The sequence below is a fragment of the Thunnus albacares genome, chromosome 4 (assembly GCF_914725855.1).
Source record: "Thunnus albacares chromosome 4, fThuAlb1.1, whole genome shotgun sequence".
Taxonomy (NCBI): Eukaryota; Metazoa; Chordata; class Actinopteri; order Scombriformes; family Scombridae; genus Thunnus; species Thunnus albacares.
In genome coordinates, this window is record NC_058109.1 from 15,803,406 (window position 1) to 15,824,699 (window position 21,294).

Below are 21,294 nucleotides of genomic sequence, written 5' to 3' on the forward strand. Positions count from 1 at the left end.
GTGATATTAAAGGCAAAACGATGATCTATGAGTTGGATGTGAAATACAAAACCCAATTCCAGGCACTCAAGTGGCTGCTATGAAATAAAACAGCATTTCTGTGGTTTTGCCTTGATATAAAAATACATCATTGTGAATTGCTGCGTTTTGCTGATGCATTAAGCCTTTATTTTATTTTTTTATTTTTTATTTACATATTTACAGCTAATGGGGCAGCTGTAACAAGCTTGCAATACGTTGCTTAATAATGTTACTTTCAGTTATTTTAGACAAACTGTAAACCTGATGCTTAAACCAACATCAACCCAACTTTTTTCTCGTGTTTTGCCCGTCTCTCCATGCCAGCCTGCTCTCTCTGTGTCGTGGTAACGCTGATGTGAGAGCTAGACTGGTTACCACATGGCTTTTATCCAAGTAGAGGCGCTTGAGAGTGGACCGCTTGGAGAGTGGGAGCGCAGTCGCACGTTATCCATCGCCTGGTGCAAGATAGACCGTCACTCTGCCACGTCTGGCATTTTCCTTTATATAGTCGAGAGACTCAACCAAACTATTTCACTCAGCGCGGATCCAGATTGTTCTCCTTTTCCTCTTTTGCCCCCTCTCTCCTTTTTTTCACCCCCCTGATCAGGCTTAACCATCTTGCGTTTTGTAAAGGCAATTGTTGGTGCGCATCATCGCGGGAGCCAAAAGGAGGTTTGCCACTGTTCCATAGGAGACTGGTGAGTAGTGCGACTCAAGTTACATGTCTTTGTTTTCTTTTAGACTGATAATTTCTGCTTCATATTTGCATGAAGTTTTCTTCCACGCTTTTTTAGTTTGTTTTTTGATTGACTTTCTAACTTCTCATTAAGCTGTTAACTTGTATCCAGTGAGCAGATAATGACTTAATTGAATGGGTTGATTGATTTTCATATGCACTGTGGCTGTGTTTCAACAAGTTATCTCACGCTAAGTGTTGCATTATAATAATGATACCAAACAGAAGAGTAAGTTTATTTTCACAGAAGCTAGTGGTTTAGTTGTATGTTACTCAAAGCTTCTTTTCTATATGTAATTCTCTTTTTAGCTGGACTTTGGTTGTCTTTTCTATTCTTTATCTATTTTGTCTTCTTTCAGTTAAATGAATAGTTAATGAGGTATTACACTTGACTCCACTCTGCTCCTATTTTATCTATATTTGTGACTGTTTAAAGGGCCATGCAGCTGCATAACCAGTGGAAATTAATTGGATTCGAACTTTGGCATAAATCCGGACTATTATACAGTAGATGGGCGTGGTTTTGCATTAATGGGACAGTCCCATTCATATCTCAGGAAAGATTTCAGAAAAAAAGTTACTGAATGCATTTAAAAGTTCTGGCTTTGATGTCACCTTTTTCAATCTTCTGTGCATGTGGGTGTTTTTTCTCTCTCAGCGGGCTGCTGGAACGTCATGACAGCTGAGAAGAGCGGGCCCGTTATAAACGGTAAACCAGAGGATGGCAGAGACCCGGAAGGGTCCAGCTCCAGCCTAGACAACAGGGAGTACAATGAGAGAGGCCAGTGGAACAACAAGATCGAGTTTGTCCTGTCTGTGGCCGGAGAGATCATCGGGCTGGGCAACGTCTGGAGGTTTCCTTACCTCTGCTACAAGAATGGAGGAGGTAAAGACATTTCCTTCACTGTACCTGTGCTAGTAGACTGGATGTGAACTGGCTGCTCACTAAATAAGGGAGGAGATGAGACAGGTATCCTCATTGGAAAAGATTAGGCAAGTGCAATATCATAACCTTATTAAAATGTAAAAGTTTCCTGTGTAAATGAAATTCTTTCACCTTTACCACAACAAGAGAGCTGTCAGTGTAACACAAATATCCTTTATTATTTCATCCATTATGCACAATCATGTCAATAAAAGAGGCAGGTTCCCTCATTAGCCACTATTAGACTGCACAGTATGGATCCTCTGCATAATCTGAAAAGGTCACCTTGCAGTATGAGTGTGGCATCATAAAGAGCATCTTAATTTCCTCAATAAGAATTTTGTGAATTGCTCCTAAGAGAAGTGTAGAGAATAGTTAGAAGAACTGATAGATGAAGTGGTGTTCATGTTCTCTGCATATTTTTTTTTGTGTGCATAAAGGTGCATTCTTCGTTCCATATGTCATCTTCTTCGTGTGCTGCGGTATCCCCGTGTTTTTCCTGGAGACTGCCCTGGGTCAGTTCACCAGTGAGGGAGGCATCACCTGCTGGAGGAAAGTCTGCCCGCTGTTCGAGGGTAAGAACACGCTCACCTTATATCTTTTCTCAGGGGGTACTCATGAGTTTTTATACAGAACATGGGCAGATAAAAATTGATTCTTGCAAACGCACAACGGATTGTTCACATCTGTTGAGACAGATGCAAACTATTGACTTGTGACAGTAGTCACTGCTGCATCCTGCGTTTACTTAGAGTTTGCAGTAGTTTGAAAATGTAGCCATTCACATGCCGTTTCTGTAACTCTCTGCCCTCTCAGGTATCGGCTATGCAACCCAGGTGATTGAAGCTCATCTAAACGTGTACTATGTAGTGATCCTATCCTGGGCCATCTTCTACCTCTTTAACTGCTTCACCACTGAGCTGCCGTGGGCTGGCTGTGGGCACTACTGGAATACAGGTAGGAGGAAGGAACATTGGATAAGAGAGGAGATTCTTTGTGCAATGATCATGTGCATCTTTTTTGTATCTTGAGAAAAAAGAAAATATCTCCTAGGTTTTTAATGTGCAATGCCTCAAAAATAACAACATGTCATTGTGTATCCACAGAGAACTGTGTTGACTTCTACGGGGAAAATGCCACAAACATCACAAACCCCAACGCAACTTCTCCGGTCATTGAGTTCTGGGAGTGAGTATTTTTTCTTTCTTTCTTTCTTTTTTTTAAATTTACATCATCTTCATGTTCTGTCATGTTCACCATTCTACATTTGCGACTTCTTCTCTGTGGCTATAACATATTAATGGAATCATCATTTGTCTTAAAACACCATGACAGTTCAGGTTGTCTTCAAACATCTCCAGTCCTTCCTAAATGTCATTATGTGTCATATTGCTGAAATTATGAACTGCTGAAAGCTCCAGACTGTTTCACTGACCCCCCCTAACCTTTCCCCCAATAATTAGTCAGTCCTTTTCATATTTGTGTGTCAGCAGGCCCTGGTAGGCCAGCTGTCTCCCAGCTAGAGCCATGTGTGTGGCAGCAGATCAGGCTTTGTCAGTGTGTAACGCTGACCACACTTCCTGTCTTGCTGCCAGTGGCTATGTTTACACTGCTGGGTCATATCTCACTTTCAACCTGCTTACCAACCTTTTCAAAATATATACTACAATCACAACAGTTCAATTTAAATTGTTGTCTGTATTGTTGCCTCTAAATCAAAATTAAGTGAGATGATATGTGTAACAGTGATGAAAATGTCAGATTTGAGCCAGCACCCCAGAGGAAGACATGCCCAAAGGAAATGGCCAAAAAGCCAACCACCATGTTGTTGGCAAAAATAGTAACTGACCAAGCCTTGTGTAATCTATGCCAAGACAGACTGCCGTGTTTTGTACTGTATATACAGCATAAACAAACATCAGAGCTGGAAGGTAAAAAAGCTTATTTTGTCATCTGTATAGATTTTTCATTTGGTACTCCAAAATAATGTTGCATGGCTTTGTCTTTCCATTTCTATGCCTTAACATAAAAAGTTTATATGTAGGCAAGATGGCACTAGACCCTGCTGCAAGTAGTGCTTGGAAAAAAGTGTTTGCAGAGTGTAAGAAAGAGAGAGAGTGAGAGTGTTTGATAAAAGGCTCACAAACACAGATTAATTTTGTACATACGTGCAATAATATTATCACTGCGTCACTAAACAAGCGATATATCTTGACAAAAGTCTTTTAACTGAACCTAAAAAACTACTGAACAAAATATATTAATGTGTTGTAGGAGTTTTTTAGACTTAAAAAAAGGCACCAACTACAGCTACGGAACCAGTTCAATAATTTACCAACTATTGACTACTTGATAGTAGTTTGTTTTACTGGTACCGAATTATTGGAATATATGCGGAATATACTGACCTCTTGTAGACCACTAACTGGACATTTTTTACTGTCATGTTGGGCATTTTAGTGACATTAAACGGGACATTTTTACTACATTTTACTGTTTTAACCCAAACCATGATCTTTCCCTAACCAACTATTTTTTTTGTGCCTAAACCTAACCATCTTAACCCAAACCATAGAAAAGATAGGTGTATCACCTGCAAGTAAAAATGTTCCTCAATTTTAAAACAATTTAAATTTGATCACATGATCTTTCGCAATCAATACCAATATGCATGTGTAATAATTATGTACCAACAATAAATGGACTATTGACACAGAGGAATTCATACCAATAGTCACTTCCTTAAAAAAATCACAAATCAGTAAAGGAATATAAGATATGTTTCTTTGGTAACACTAACTAAACCAAATACTGTTTATGTTGATTAAATAGTATTTATGTGACCAGGTAGAAGATACTCACGCTCTGCTTTCCCCTAGTTTGAACCATATCCTTTGAACACTTAAAAACTACTTAATATTACAATTTACCTAAGAAACTTGCACACCTACATAACATAAACATAAACAGTATGCATGCAGGTCACACTCTAGAAATATGCTGTGCTACGCATACATATAAAACCAATTCTCATGTACTTTAGAGTATGCCCAGGTATTACACACATTAGTGTTCACATCTTGCCCTTTTGGCTGACCAGGAAGGACAGGGGGGCTGTGTTGGACCTAGCCTGTGGCCGGCCACCAAGAACATGTCATGATGATCAATGGCTGGTCAGGATCTCCGGGGGTGAACTTGGTGGCAAAGATTTGGCAAAACCGTTTAGCTCTGTGGCTCCGACTCTCGCTTCTCATCCTCCATCAATGCTGTTGCCTGGCTCTGCTTCAACAAACAGGAAATGCACTGTTTATTCACCACCGCCGACTACCTATGATGTCATTACCGCTGATTACATGACCTGTATCAGGGTTACACCTGTAGGTATATCAAAATGAAGAACTTTTTTCAGGGATAATGAATTAGTAAGACTCCACCATTACAACAACATACACCACAAAATATTCAACTTGCAACAATTCTGGATTGAGGGTTTTGCATTGTAATGTTAGGTCCCATCTAACAGATTCTATCGGCTTGCAGAGGGATGCACTGATTTTACCAGTTGGGATTTTCCTTGGGTACCCAGCTATATATATGGCAGCCATGAGCCTACTGAGTAGCTTGTTGACTAAGTGGTGGTGCTACTCCTGAAGATGAATTGTCAAACTGATTCAAGGTGAACCACAGTGGGCAGTGGGTGTCTGGTTCAGTGTCATGGCTGACTGGTCTGGTGGTGGTCACCCTTGGACGTTATTTTGCCCCAACATTTAAAGGACATAGAGACCTCTCAGAGGGTAACAACTCTCCATTGCCCATTTCAGTTTGGGCAATGATTCTCCTTGGTCATAACAGTGGAGCAGACTGGACTGTTCTGTCTTGTTGATGAAGGCCACCACAGTGACGTTGATCTACCAACACATCCTTGTTGCTCAGTAGCAGCTCGAAGTGTTGGAAGATATGGAGCATCATGTAGGCTTGTATGATGTCTCTCCTCCAGAGCTGCCATGTTACCTACAGTACAGTTACCTCCCCATTCCATCAAGAATGCATTTGTGAAGGTGACCGCTCACTTAGGAGGGTGTCCTCCTCCTGCTAATCTGACCTGACCCTCATAGCACATTGGCCAGGTTGGAGCAGGGACTCAGTCAGGGTACAAGGCTAATGTGATTCAACCCTTTGCTCTCCACCTCCAGGTCTTCATTATCAGATGGCACATAAAAAGTGACTTGTTATTCTTAGGTGTAGGGGCAGATGAGCCACAAGTAGAACGATTGTTGCCATATCACCCTCACCTTGTCATCTTCAAGATTGCATTGTTCCACATTGCATAAATGAAATTGCTGCAGGCAAATCTGCATTATTCACAACCTGGAACCTGCATACTCAACTGCCAGTTTCCAGGTTAGCTGCAGGATGAGTTACCATTAAGGAGGAATGTAAGAAATAGTAACGGGAATCACAGAGGATAGAATAGATAAATACTGGTCAGTCTCCTCAAGGCAATGTTGCTCCTTGAGTCACAGACAGAAAGTGGATTAATGGGTTGTCCTCATGAATATGACAGGTACTGTGGGACACGCTATGCTCATTCTGACTGACTGCAAGTACATGTGACTTTCAGTGTGCTGCGCTGCACTGGAGAACCAATACAGAACAATAAAGCCCTTTAGAGGGCAAAGGCAGTGAGAAAAATAACATAAAAGTAGGTTTGTTTCTCTTTCTGAGCTGAAGATGAGTTATGTGCCTCAAGAAAATGCATTTCGTTGCACATTATATTCAAAAATTGTCAAAATGGACCACTGTACTGGAAACTGAGCATGACAGAGCTTTGAGGTTGAGGAATAGAAGAAGTGCATTACTAATAATCTAGGGGAATATGGTTAACCAGCAGAAATTACATTATTTATGTTACTATTTATATGCAGCAAAGGCAATATTTATTTTTCATCATCATCTCTCTGTGTTGTAACTTGTTTAGTTTGCACTTAGTCACTTTGAGTGAGAGCAACAACTAAATGCCGAAAGACTGATCTCAGAAAGTCTGCAGAGTATGTTCTCAATATTGTTTCACCTTGTTCAGAAAGTGTCTACAATGGATTACGCATGTGTCACACAAGATCATTAACCAAATGCCCTAAAATCAAATTGTAAATCAGTAATCATCTGTGTTCTCTGGGCCAAAACAGACGCAGAGTACTGAAGATATCAGATGGTATTGAGCACATGGGGGGAATGCGCTGGGAGCTGGCCATGTGTCTGGCCCTGGCCTGGTTCATCTGCTACTTCTGCATCTGGAAGGGACCCAAGTCAACTGGCAAGGTGAGACAGATTAATGCACCTTTACTGTCCTGTGTGTCCAACTCATGATGGAAGAATTTGTACATGAATATGTGTGTGCATGCTAATTTGCTGTTACTGTCAGTTTTTATTCCCTGGAGCAGTTTTAATTTTCATTTTATGCACTTAAAAACATCCACACACTAAAGCACTTTCCCTTCTTGTCCTCAAAACAACTCTATCTCAGGAGGTCGCATGCAATTTTCCCTGCAAATAGAGGACAAAAGGGGATATGCACCACCCACTTCTACCTTTCCTCCCATCACCCTTTCCATTTTAATGCTCTCCTCGAGACGCTTCCAGCTGCCCTGAGGAGGATAGCAAGGACTCTGCACCTTGCTTTGGGTGCTCAGCAGCCCTTAAGAAACTCTCCTCAGATTCAATGAGCCAGAATGGGTTGGGAGATAGAGATAGAGTGAGAAAAAGAGAGGGAAGAAAGAGAGTAAAGAGAAAAAAAGAGAGGTGTGAGGAAAAATTAATGGGTTCACATTCTACATGACGGGGGGAAAAAAACAACTAGGCAGCAATGCCTATATCTCCCTGAAGTGCCTTTTGTCTAGCTGTGAAGTAAGAGGGGAGAATGCTTCTTCATGGCTGGGCTTTAGCAGCCGGTCCAAGATTGATTCCTGTATTCACTGGAGGAAAGGAGAGCGTTCATGAGGAGCATGCAGAGTATATCCTCAGCCTCCGCCTCTGCTACTTCTCTCTCTCTCCCACTATGAGAAATTAACCACAGCTAGCTCATTGCAAGAGAGAGGTGCTTTCTTCTCCACAGACCCTACAGCCTATTCAGTTCCGACTCTGCTAAGCTGTTTGCTTTGTTGGCTGTGTTTGCCAGCCATTCTCACGTTTAAGCCCTCCTGTTAGATTTACGGTGAGGCAGGGGCAAGTTTGACCAGTAAATTTGTGGTGGCTTAAATGTTTACCCGTGGTGAGGTGGAAAGAGCATGTGGAGCTTCAAAAGTCCATGGAGAGACTGAATATTGTCCTTTTCATCTCCAGAGAGATGGAGAGAAAGAGGGAGAAAAGGGTTTAGGATGTGTAATCATTTTATTTGTCAAATTAAAGGAGGGATCTGCTAGGCAGGAGACACGTTTTCCCACACTTTCCCTACAGGCCACGTTAGGATTAACAGAGCTTAGAGTGGACAGTCTCATTAAGGCTCATGGATCCTTACTGTTCAAACACTACCTCGGTTAGGATTTGATTCATTTTCAAACATTTTGATACAGGTATTGAAGGTTATGGAGGTTCAAGATATTTCAGTAAAGCTGGATGCCCTCAATTTATGAATTATTGAGGGCACAATAAAGTTTTATTTGTTTTGTGTCAACTTCCCTGGAGTTTGACTAAGAAGTTTACTGCATCAGAAGCTTGAAATGCTGCAACAAAATGAACAAAAAGTCCTTTAGGAGCCCATTCATCAAACTGCTGCATGCAGTAGTACAGTAATGTGACCAGAAGTGTATGGGGAACTGGAGTGTGCATGCACCCATTTTATCTGTGTCTGTAGTATGTTCACACATATTTCTATGTTGTGGATGAAGTTGTGTGTTTGTCCATTTCTGTGTGTGTGTACCCATGCACTTCCGTGCATGCTTCAAAGAGAAGCACATTTTCCCACACTGCCAGCATCACTCCTCTGGGCTTCTGCTGTTTAAGAGATGGGGCCAGAGGAGCCTTCTTTTCTTTTCAGTCTCCTGGCCTGGCTCTGTTCTGTCCTGTTCTGTCCTCAATTGGACTTTGACTGGATGCCAGCTAGCCAGGGGATGTATGTTGCCCGCCTCTGCCTTCCAAGAGGCCAGGGTCTTTGTTCAAGGGGTTTCTAAGAGTCTTGAGATGTTGAGCACAATTCTGCAAAACCTGAATAGTTCAATAAAAAGGGAGTGTTGGTTAGTGCTAGTCACTGTATGGAAGTGCTGCGGTGCTGTACATGATACCCTACCAGACATATATACAGTATATACTTACAAAACAGATGTTCTATTGTGTCCTCTTTATTCTGGTTTTTCAGGGTTGACACTTACAGTAATTTATATTTCTGGCACATGTGGTAAATGTAGTGCTGTAATCTTTGGGAATGATGCTGTATCCTATATGCCATATAACAGATATCAGTCTAGTCATTATAGGTGTTAAACACAAGATGGTTAATCCAGTGTCTGTCCTGAAGATGTGAAGGAATTAAAAAAACAAAGACAGGCAGACAAGGAGATGGCCCGATATTATTCAGTGATGACTATTGTTGGCAGGCTTTTTGTTTTGCACACTTCACTTTGACTTATTTTGTCTGCATCATATCAGGTTATTTAAGTAACTACTGCTGCAAGTTCTGACAGTGAATCAGTGTTAACTGTTTTCTCTGTAATCTGTACATACATCAATATTACAAATATTTGCATATTTGTTCCTGCAGGTTGTGTATGTGACAGCCACATTTCCTTACGTCATGTTATTGGTTCTGCTGATCAGAGGAGTGACGCTGCCCGGAGCATTCGACGGAATCAAGTTCTACCTCTACCCAGACATTTCACGTCTCTCGGACCCTCAGGTAGGCGTGGAACCAAAACATCTCTCTTCCACTGGTAAACGAGTAAAAATAGTTGGCCTCCTTTGAAAATAAGTAGGTGCCAACTAGATGATGTCACCTATGTGCAAGAAAAGTAATAACTGTTTCCACATGTGCCACCTGCAGGGAATCAGTATTACTACTACAGTTTTATAAAGGAGCTGCTGTTTTTCTTGTTTGTTTCTTTTTGAATGTAACCAGAAAGACAGTCATAGAGGATAGAGGACAGACACTGTCACCTAGAGCTGTGTAAATGTTACTCTCTTCTCAGTGTTCAGCAGAAAATATGCACACCTTAGCAAAACTCTTTTTTATGTTAAGTTTTAAATGTAAAACCTGAAACATCCATGCACACTGCAGCTAAAAAAAAAATACTGTAACACTCAATAGCTGCAGGTGACACACACGTCGAAGGTGCAGAAGCTATTATTGTCTTTTCCTGTAGATGGCATACATCATGTTTACAAATGCAGGTCTACACTGCTACTGCTATATTTTCTCGCTGATAGTTGGTAAAAGTTGGACTGGAACTGCAGGTACAGAAGCTGAAAAAGTCTGATGATACTGACAGGGAGTTCTGGGGTGCTTCACATCAATGACACTTTGGTTCCTAAGTAAGATCCTGAAAATAAAGCCAGAACATCATATATGACATGATAAATACTGTACATAACACATTCATCTTTGAGACTTGGTAAGAAAATCATGACTCTCCCTGTATTTGTATTGTTTATGTGTCCTCGACTAGTAATTCTGGTATTTTCAAGAGGATGATCTGTTTGCATTGTGCTAAAACTGTGACTGTTTTTGTCAGAAAGGCAGGAGATACCAACGCAAAGAGACTAGACACAAGGGATTGAAATTTATACCCCTGCCTCACACCCACCTGTGTGGAGCTGAGTAGGTGCCAGGGGGACAGGTGGTGTTATTGTTAATGCAATGGGGGATCAATCGCTCCAAAACACTCACATGTATATCCAAAACAACTGCCTGTTTGATCATTTCATGCAGAAAGAAACTAAATGGTGCCTCTCCCAGGGCAAAGATTGGAAATAGTCACCTATTCCATGTAGTTGGAAACATTTGGCTGCATTTATATGTCCCATTCAAGCGGAACTGATACTACTGTGGCTTAATATGAAGCTAAGATTGTCATATCAGGACCTGCTCTTCCTGCTGCTGAAGAGATGATCAAGGGTCAACTAAACAGTGAGTTTTGAGAACTTGCAGGGTTGAGAGATCAGGATTTGAGGCTAATAGAGGTGATGCATTAACATATAACTCATACACACACACACACGGAGCAGACGTCTTGACCTCGTCTGGAAAAGGCAGACAGCTCAGGTCGCTAGGCAACAGTGCTCCAGAAATGTCAGTGGATGGGGTGTCATGACAACGTGAATTGAGATAGATGAGGAGTCTAAATGAGAGAGTGAGAGAACAGATAGATAGATGGGACTATGTTACAATATCACAGATTAATTACAACCATTATTTAAAAAGATTTACCATCAGTTTGAGTTGTATGAGTATGAGTTAGCTTTAAAATGTTAAAACCTGAGAGTAGGCGCATATGAACCTGTTTATTACATTTCAGGAAAGTTCTTTGTCATGGTTAAACAAGAAAACAAGAAATCGGAAGTTCACTCACACCGGAAAGATTCCTGATGTGAGTTTGGAATTGGCTATTCACTCATCTAACTATGCATGACAGGCCTGCCAATCTTTGGGTCTCTGTTTTCCAAAACCAACAACAAAAGAGCAAAAGTGGATTTATTTGTGATTTGTATCCTACTGTAAGTTGCGATTGTTGGCATGTTGGCTAACTTGTTTATTACCTATTGTAGTAACTTAACATTATGTCCAAGGTTAGTTTGCAGATGATGTTAAATAAAATGTAGTTCACAGGTAGCACATCCACTGACTAGTATTTTCACACTGTGTGGAAGACAGTCCTGGATGCTATCAGGGTTTAAGGTAACATTAGAAAGCTTTCTCTGTCCTGCTCTTCATTGAATTTGGGAAAGTTTACACTCCAGAAACCGCAGTCAGTGCTACCTGAGATAGGATTACATTTGACAAACACGTGTTATCCCAAAAGCCTTTCTCTTGTAACATTAAAAGTTAAAGTGTACTGTTTGAAAATACAAACAAGTAAGTTCAGCATCCAAACAGGGTTATGGTAGAATGAAATAATAGTCTAGCCTTACATTTTTTATTACTTTTATTACTAGGACTAACTAGCTTGGCGCTGCAATACAAGAACAATGCAGTTTAAATGCCTTCTGCATGGATCATCAACTGGTGAGGATGCAGACTCTTAGCCTCTGTGTTTTAGCACAATATGTATGTAGCCATCAAGTGCATATTTCAGACCCACAGTCAGCCACAGTTTTCAACCAACACATGGAGCTAACATTAACTTAATTAGCCAGCTAGCTACAGCTGATAAAAAAAAACACTATGGAAATGGGAAACCTGCTTTTGTCTACTTCTGTCTGAATTTAAGGACCTATTGTTTCAAAAGTAAATAAGAATTTTGACTGGTTAATCTGCCACCGTTACCACAGATATAAACTGAATATTTGCTGTGTGAGAACAGAAATCTTGACAGGTGTAGCAACAGTAACTAATGCGGGGCTGAACGCAGGCAGTCAGAGTTGAAGGCTAAAGGACCAACTTATAGCACACCAATTCAGTGTGATAATATTCCAGTTTTCTAACATGTCTCCTTTGTGTAATCTTTTCATGCTTGCAAAATGGGTAGCTCTCTATTTTTTACATTACATCTGCACAACATATCACAACATTTCAGGAAACTGTAGGCTCCAATTTGATCGCTTCCTCCTCTTCAGACTTGTATCCTGTCTGAACACCTCTTTTACACTGTTCACGGCAACAGCCGGTCCATGGGGTGAGACGTGGATGTGATAATAAGCAATGTTGTTGCCACAGAAATAACAAGAAATTCAGTCAGTCCCTAACTGCAAAGACAGATATGCCAGCCTGTTTCACACGACATATTGGGCAAAACAGCTTCTCATGTGGTTAGAAAAGTGTTAAGAACATACGGTATCATGCTATAATTCTTGTTTGGATGATATACTCTAGTATACAAAGACTTTTTTTACTTAAAACATTCACTCCTGGAAAATTGACAACAATTTTTCACATTTAAGTGTTTCTGAAGTATTTTGAACTAGTTTGATATTCCCATATTAATGAAATTTACTTTGTTACCATAAAAATTTGTACACTGTACATAATAAAATTTAAAAAACAGACTATTCCTAAAAATTACAATAAGAAAGGAAGCAAAATTTGTTTTTTAAAAAACATAGTTGTTTTTGACTTTATAGGCTCTACAGCTGTTGTGCAGTGCATTCAAAGATCCAGTTACATAGTGAAGAGAAAGAGTAATACAGATAGACGGTGAAGGAGGAAAAAAGGGAACAACAAACAAAGACAAAAACAGAGGCACAGAGAGAGTGAAGGAGGGTGATAAAGAAGGGCTGCTGTTTGGCAGAGGAAGACATTACTTCTGACACCGATGTTAAATTAGCTTCCTCAGGGACAATCAGGGCTCTGTTCTGTTCACCATGTGTGTGGCTGTGTGTTACCCGCTCTTTTTACACCCCTGAACTTCATCATGCCTCCCCCATTCTCTTCTTTCCTATACCTTTCTCTCCTCGGCTTTCTCTCCCTCCCTCTCACCCTCACCCTGCATTGTGCATCACCCCTCCTCTTTACACCTCTCACACTCTCATGCTCCCCAACCTTTCTTGTTATCTTTCCAGGCATTACAACTGGAAATGTACTGCTATATGTGTCATTTCTTTTATCTCACTAGTCAAATCTGTCTTCTAACTTTATCTTCTCTTCAGCAGCATAATACCTTCTTCCCCCTAATATCCCAAACAGCTAGAACAAGGTTGTGAATGTGCGGTATCCTTCTTTGTCCAAAGGGTCCAACAGGGACATCAGCAATGCAATAATATATGATTAGCTTACTCAATAGGATCTACAGTTGGGCCCAGGTGGTGATAGCCAGTAGCCAATATTTTGTGCTGATATTATGTCACTATCTTTGAATGTGACCTTATTATTTGCAGAAAAAAATCTGGTGTATATGTGGTTGAACTGTCTAAAAATAACACCTTAATCTTCTATTCAAAACCAGAATGATGCTAAAATAAATGAGAATATATCATAAACATGATTTGTGACATCACAACTAGTCTGGAGCCAATAACGGTCAACTATACAACTTACACATGTGTGATGTGGAAACTTAAAGCCTATAGTGCACATATACTGAGAATGGACTTTTCAGTGAATCAAGAGACTTTTTGTGTCCAGTAGTTAAACTTTTGAAATGAAATTTTAAACAGGAGTAGATGACAAGTTAAGGATTAACAAGGTAAATTAACTTTTTTTGTGGATTATTTTCATATATCATAAAACATTTCTGGAGGGGGCCTTCAGTTTATATCAATATTGTGGACACTCTCTAATATCAGATTTATAATGAAAAACTGGAGAAAATGGATAGAATAGTAGAAATATACTACAGCAATATGTAACACCTTTTTTCTCTCCATGTTCACTTCTTGGAAGGCCTTTCCACTTTTTTGCCCAACCTTCCTTCATTTCCTTCTTTTCCCTTCAGAACCCTTTAAAATTCTCCCCTAATGGCCATTATATCCAACTTTCTCTATAGTGCTGGTCTCATTGATACCTTATATTTGGAAACCACATCCCAGAATACTTGCCTGTGTCTTTTTATATGCTATATCCAACTTTTTTGGACATAATGGTATTAAGACAAGAATGAGAAAAAAACAATCAAAATCAAAGCGTTGCCATGGTATAAAATTTTGTATTTTTGTATATGAAGCTTTTTGTTAAGTTAATTTTATTAGCTGCAGTTAAATTGGAGTAACATTCCTAATACTGTTGGGTGAAGATTTCTGTCTGCTAAATGTTAGCTTTGCAGATGTCATAATTTATCCTGTATTAAATCCTGTAATGAGTAGAAAAATGACAAACCATTATTACTATTTACCAGATGTTAAGAGCATCCCCCACTGACTTAGTGTTATAGGCCTGCACCATTTGTATAATGTGATATATTGTGATGATTATTTGGTATAGATAAAATTACATTAATTGCTGTGTGGCTCAGAAGTACTGGGGAGTGAAATCTAATTGATTTACTTAAGCAAAATATCTTAATGCTGCATTTCTCAAATAAATATCTAACACCTATGCATCTCATTCATAAAAAGAGGGGAAAGTGAGGAGCACGGAGAGTGCATTACAAGAACACTATCTTACAGCCAATGTCATCCAGCTTTCACACAGCAGACAAGTTTCCAGGAGGCACAGTCTCAACATAACCAAACACAAGCCGGCCAAATTAGGCACAACATCAACAAGTGATTCTCTCCGAGCCTGGGCCTTTAAGGCTTCCCTGCGCTGTGCGGCCATCAGCCGAGGGCAAACTAAAGGGAACATTAATGAACATTAGGAGAGAAAAGCCTGTTCTTCCACAGGAACAGTCCTGTGTTTGTGAGGTCACAGAAGTTACCGTGGTTACTCCCAGGAGGGAGCGAAGACCGTGCGTTTGTTAATTGTTTCTCGGTGGGGAAATGAGATTAGTGGCTGAATGGTTATGTGAGAGAGTTTTCAAAGAGCCATGCTGCATTAAGTTTGAATTTGGTAGCACCCCATGCTATCCTGTGGGTCCTAAGGTCCAGTGCTGCACTACAAACTAGTTACATAATGGACATTTTACTGCTGTTTCAGTTAAAAATCTAAACATGTGTAAATCCACATGTAGTCCATGAGTCAAGATACTGTGATTGATTTCCATAATATACATGAACAATACAACTAACATATGTGGTATAAGTGGTAGAAAAAGTACTCAGATTCCACATAGTAAAAGTAATACCACAATGTAAAAATACTCCATTACAAGTAAAAGTCTTGCATTTAAAATCTGATTTATCATCTGAATGTTCTCAAACTATCAAAGTACTTAATATGCAGAAAATGGCCCCTGTGAATTAAATATTGTTATATGTGACATAATTTATGATGATACATCAATTTGTAAATAGCATTTTGCTTGTAGCTGGTCAAGGTGGAACTACTTTCAACCACTTTATATACAGTTTGCTATTTTAGACCAATGGTTCACACCATTGTTCTGCTACATAAATCTTTGTTCACTTTCTCCTTCTTGTGAAATATTGGAGAATTTTATCTCCATGGTCCTTGTACAATTATTTAAATGAAACCATCGGATAAGTTTAGAGAGGAAAAGTCACTTTGGTGAAGCTGCTAACAACTTACAGACATCTGAAACATGACAAGGGGCCCCAACAAGACACTGCTTTATTTACATGAGGTGACTCCCAAAGTTGGGAGCCACCAGTTTAATATGTTTCTTTATATAAGATCTTAACCTGTAAAGTAACTAGTAACTACAGCTGGCAGTGTAGGGGAGTGAAAGTAATTTGTTGTGGAGTTCAAATATAATAACATGAAAATAAAAAAATGTACTTACTGTAAGTACAGTACTTGAGTAAATGTACTTAAAATATTCGCATTTTACCCTTTTGCCTCTATTCATCACCAAGTATTTACTAAAAATGTGCTACTTTGTTAGTAGTTTGTAGTTTGTGCATTGAAACAGGGACCTATCCAGGATGTTTTTCTTCAGCCCAATGTATACTGGGATAATCACTGACCCTAAAGAGGATTAAACTACAAGAGAAAGTTAAAAATGAATGAATCTTAAACAGTCTCCATAAGGGACTTTCCTCTCTTGCCCAGGATGCAACATCAGCAATAGAGCAGCACAACTGCACAACAATTATTCACAGACATTTCACTGCAGCAACTGATCAATTACAAACAATTCCCCATACACGTGTATGATAAAACTGCTTATTTGTCACTGCTTTCCAAAAATAACACATGAGAGTGTTTTCTGATCTGCCACTGTGATGGTTAAGATATGGTTAAGTTCAGGCAACTTAAACTACTTGGTTGAGGTTGGAGAAGGATTTCCTTTATGGTTGGAAGAAACAAACACTGACTTTTGGTAGGACACAAGATGCAAACTGTGGTCTCCAATGTCAAACTAATGTTTTGTGATGTAAAAACATCATCTTGTGCTATTGCTCATTATCCACATTTTTTTAGTACTTTGGACTCCATAAACAAATTTCCATTCACCTACATTGTACTGAGGTGGTGGCAGAAATCTCAGAGTTGCATATCTCAAAATATGAGCACATCAAGGCAACACTATTCACATGCCTAGATACCACTAGAGCTAAGCAATAATAATGTATGTAATTTGGGTAAAGTTGAAGGAAAAGTCTACTGCCCATGATGCTTTGAGTTAGGAAGGTAAAATATTAAATTCTTCTTTAAACCTTAAATTAGACTGTCACTTTTAATCCCCACCAAAAACTGTGGAAAGTAATGGAGTTAGTGAAGTGGAAATAGAGTTATGAATGTAACTAAGGTTCTATGAATTCTGGATGACTGCCAGAGACGGTATGAAATACCCGGAAATGCATCCCAGGCATGCGCAGGAGGTCGAGACATAATACCAACAAAGTCACACATGTGACCTGGGTGACGCAAGCAACCTGACAAAGGGGCCTAACACCCAGCAATCATCTCCTACAGAATCTTCTTGTCAAGTCTCCAAGTGACAATTAACTCTGGTGGTCATCCAGAATTCATAGAACCTTGGTCACATTCGTAACTCTCATTCTATTTCATTATTCCTGACCGCCAGAGATGGTATGAAATACCTGGATGATCCATACTAACAAAGTCACGAGGAATCTGTACTCAATGAGTCCCAGTTGCAGACTGAAGGAGCAGACCGCTGTTTCCACAAGGTGGGGGGCAGCCACAACAACTCTGTAGAAGCGAGCAAAGGTGCAGGAAGAAGCTTAAGCAGCTGCTGCACAGATGTCACTCAGTGGAACACCTTTCAAAGCCCAAGAAGTGGACACATATATGGTATCAACAACCCAGTTCAAGAGCCTCTGTTTAGACAAAGGACAACCCTTCCTGTGCTCTGCATAACAGACAAACAATGCATCAGATTTATGGAATACGGCCTGATCACAAGAACTCAGTAGTGAGCCCGGCCCTTTAAGGGCCAAACATGCAGATGAAGGTGATCTGGGTGAGGATGTCAAATGTGCCTCCCAACTGTGACAGAAGATCTCAGTGGGAGAGACTATGGCACTTCGTCAAGACGTTGACTGATCACAGGAAACCATATCCTCCCTGGCAAGTATGAAGCCACCAGCAGCACTGTGTGGTTGCATCTGTTGATTCTGTGAAGTGTCAGCATGAGTAGTGGAAGTGGAGGGAAGGCATACAGGAGGCAGTTTGGCCAGGGGTGTGCCAGCGTGTCCTGCACCAATGGACTGGTTGGTTCTGAGTGGGAGAACCACAGTGGACAGAGTGTTGATGTTTCTGAAGCAAACAGGTCCACATCCACTCTGCTGTACCTCTCCCAGATCATCTGAACCACCACTGGGTTCAGTCTCCACTTGCCCGGAGGGGGTTTTTGATGAGAAAGCATGTCAAGCATTCTCTGTCAGTGCCTGCCTAAAGTGTTTGATCCCAAGGCACAATGGACATCTGTCATGGCCGTCTTCTGGACTGAGCTACAAAGCTACACTCAGCTACAAATACAATTGAACAAGCACCTTTATCACTGTAAGGCTGGTGATGTAGCAGTAGAGCGAGAAACACTCAAGTCCACACTCTGCTAGAGTCGCCGGTAATTCACACAGGTCACCCTGGTAGGTGTAATTGTATGCAATTACTGTAAAAGTGTTAAGACAGTAGCCAGGGGTGAAACAAAACACTCTCTGCTATGGTTCCCCAACTGTCGACACATCCATCGTAACAAGGCAAAAACACCTCAGCTAGACTGGTCAGTCAAGTATAAAACCCACAAGCTAATACAGCACATGATAGCGATTCACCTGCAATGAGCAGAGACGCTAAGCAGATAAGTGAGCAAGGCACGTCGCTGGGGAAAGAAGTTGGCTACTTTCTTGGGAAAGTCCAACACTTTGTGGTTGGACTTTCTGTAAAACACCCGGCGGAGATGAGTACTGGCTATGCAACCACTGGAGGATGGAATTGTAGCTCCAACCAATAGGTTACGAGGCGACTGGCATAGGTGGTAAAGCACTGATGCTAGCTCATGCTAACAACATGCACAACCTGCATGTTTGGGTGAGAAGATGAAAAGGAAATGACTGCTGGGTGCCAGCCCCTTTATCAGGTTGCTTGTGTCACACAGGTCACATGTGTGACTTTGTTGGTATTATGTCTTGACCTCCAGCCCATGCACGTGATGCATATCCAGGTATTTTATACTGTCTCTGGCGTTTAGGAAGAATTAAATAGAATATGAATATTTAGGCACTGGAAGACTTTGTGTCAACTTTTAGGATGCTAATCCATGATTCATGCCGCTCAACTATGCACCTCTCAGAGGAGAAAGAAAATGGTTTAGCAGAGCCAAAAGTTCATTACAAAGTCAGTGAAAATTAGGTAGACCAGGTGTAACAAAAGAAATGTGGGCTTTCTTTTAGAGTAGATAAAAAGCAACCTCTTGGCATATCATGGTAATCTCTTGTAAATTGGAAAGCCTTCTCTGCTCGCTCTAATTCTGTTCTCAATTAATTTTTTAAAAATCACACAAAGAATTCACATTGTTCATGCTGAGCAGAATTTATGAAGTGGAAATTACAGTGAAGCTTGAACAAGCATATGTCAAATTAACAGATGCCTTAAAGGTTTATGAAACTTTGATTTGTTTTTGAGTGTGTACTGTGCATGTCCAAAGAAAAAAACTGAATAAATCAGCAGACAACATACAAATATAGATGCTTCCATACAGTTCAAAAGATGTCACTTAATGGTTTGAATATGAAAATGAAGTGAATCATATGACATCACCTTCCAGTCTCAAGATCACAATTGAGATTTTGGACCAATGTGTTACAGTCGTCTTCCATCATAAAAACACCAAATGAAGGAATATCTTTTGAAGAATAGTGTTATCCCTTGGGTAGAGTTCAGAAACTTTTAGAATCTATGCCGAGGAAGATTGAGGCTGTTCTGGAAGATGTTGCCCCAAAAACTTCTGTATGTGTCTATGTTAACTTTGTTCCTGTTTGAATTGTTATCTATCTATGTATGTACTGTACGTTTATGCCTACTTTTACCATACATAGGTATGGGTGGATGCAGGAACCCAAATCTTCTTCTCCTATGCCATCTGCTTGGGCTGTCTCACTGCTCTTGGGAGTTACAATTCCTACAACAATAACTGCTACAGGTAAGGATGTGGATACTTGTATATTTAAATATAGGTCTATATATAGGTCTATATTTATATTCTGGGGCTCTACTGGAAATTTTTGCTTGACTCATTGTTCAAAAAACTCCTTGTTAGTTTTACTGATTCTTTACACAGCCCCTCAGTTTAGCCTCTCTCTGAAACATTCCGTTTTAGCTCTTGTCCCCATCCCTATGAGCCCACTCTGTTCTGATTGGCCAGCTCCTGAAAGCTGCATTTCGGCAGATTTCCACCAGCTCTGGAGGCTATGTACACAGGCAGTAGTAGTAGGATTTCATCTCTTTTTCTCATTCTTTATTCGAAATGTAAAAATGTATTTAAGCCAAAATTCAATCTGAAATATGTGAGTGGATAACACAAACAGCACATGATACAACCTTAGCAACCAAGGCGTCAGGATGGACAACTGTTTGTGTCATCACAAGAAGGAAGCGGAGGAAACTTTGCAAACGGAGTGTTCAGAGCAGGCTGAATCCTGAGCTTTTGACTTTCAGGGAGCATTTTACATACATTCACCTCAAGTTTTTGACCATGTTTAACGTAGACATCTGACATCATAACAGTATAAAAATGGAACAGAAAACCACAAAAAGTATGATATTTCCCCTTTAAGTGAGTGAAAAAAAGGCCACTTCTGGGAAATAACTTTGTGTTTGGTATCACTGGATATACTATATAATTGTCAACATGTTGGCAACTGAAAAAGACGGATGGATTGGCACATACTGTACTTTTGAATTTCCATTCATCAGACAGAATTATTGTGCATGAGACTGGAACAAGCAGAAAGTCTGTGTCACTTCTGGTGTAAAGTCTTATATTAAGTATGATCTCTTTCTGTCTTGCTCCTCAGGGACTGCATCATGCTGTGTTGTCTGAACAGCGGCACCAGCTTCCTCGCAGGTTTCGCCATCTTCTCTGTGCTGGGCTTCATGGCCTATGAACAGAATGTTCCCATCGAGGCTGTTGCAGAATCTGGTGAGTGACTATCAGACAATATTTCTGAATAAAAAATCTGAATAAAAAGCACATTTCAGAATTGTAATGTGGACATACGCTATATCAAAAGCAAATACTATAGACTGGAGAAAGCCTGTCTGATTCTTTGTGTCCCCATCCATCATACTAGGCTAAAATGAATAAACATGACCAGTTATATAACTCCACTCTTCACCTAGGCTCTTAGACCACCGCATTATGATTTATTCAAGTCAGTATGAATGATTTAGTGAATATGACAGAGCAAGAGATTTGAAATGTTTGTCTCAGAGCATGGCAAGGAC

General features: G+C 40.2%; 1 protein-coding gene across 1 annotated transcript in view; it reads left to right on the forward strand.

The window, feature by feature from the left end:
* Window positions 1-430: 430 nt before the first annotated feature.
* Window positions 431-21,294, forward strand: part of slc6a11b (solute carrier family 6 member 11b) — a 29,405-nt gene continuing 8,541 nt past the window's right edge. Inside the window, exons 1-9 of the mRNA XM_044349329.1 lie at window positions 431-719; window positions 1,416-1,643; window positions 2,123-2,257; window positions 2,499-2,639; window positions 2,789-2,870; window positions 6,869-7,001; window positions 9,436-9,570; window positions 19,887-19,990; window positions 20,865-20,989. Of these exons, the coding sequence (XP_044205264.1) occupies window positions 1,433-1,643; window positions 2,123-2,257; window positions 2,499-2,639; window positions 2,789-2,870; window positions 6,869-7,001; window positions 9,436-9,570; window positions 19,887-19,990; window positions 20,865-20,989 (1,066 nt within the window). The 5' untranslated portion in view covers window positions 431-719; window positions 1,416-1,432. The remainder of the gene's footprint in view (window positions 720-1,415; window positions 1,644-2,122; window positions 2,258-2,498; window positions 2,640-2,788; window positions 2,871-6,868; window positions 7,002-9,435; window positions 9,571-19,886; window positions 19,991-20,864; window positions 20,990-21,294) is intronic.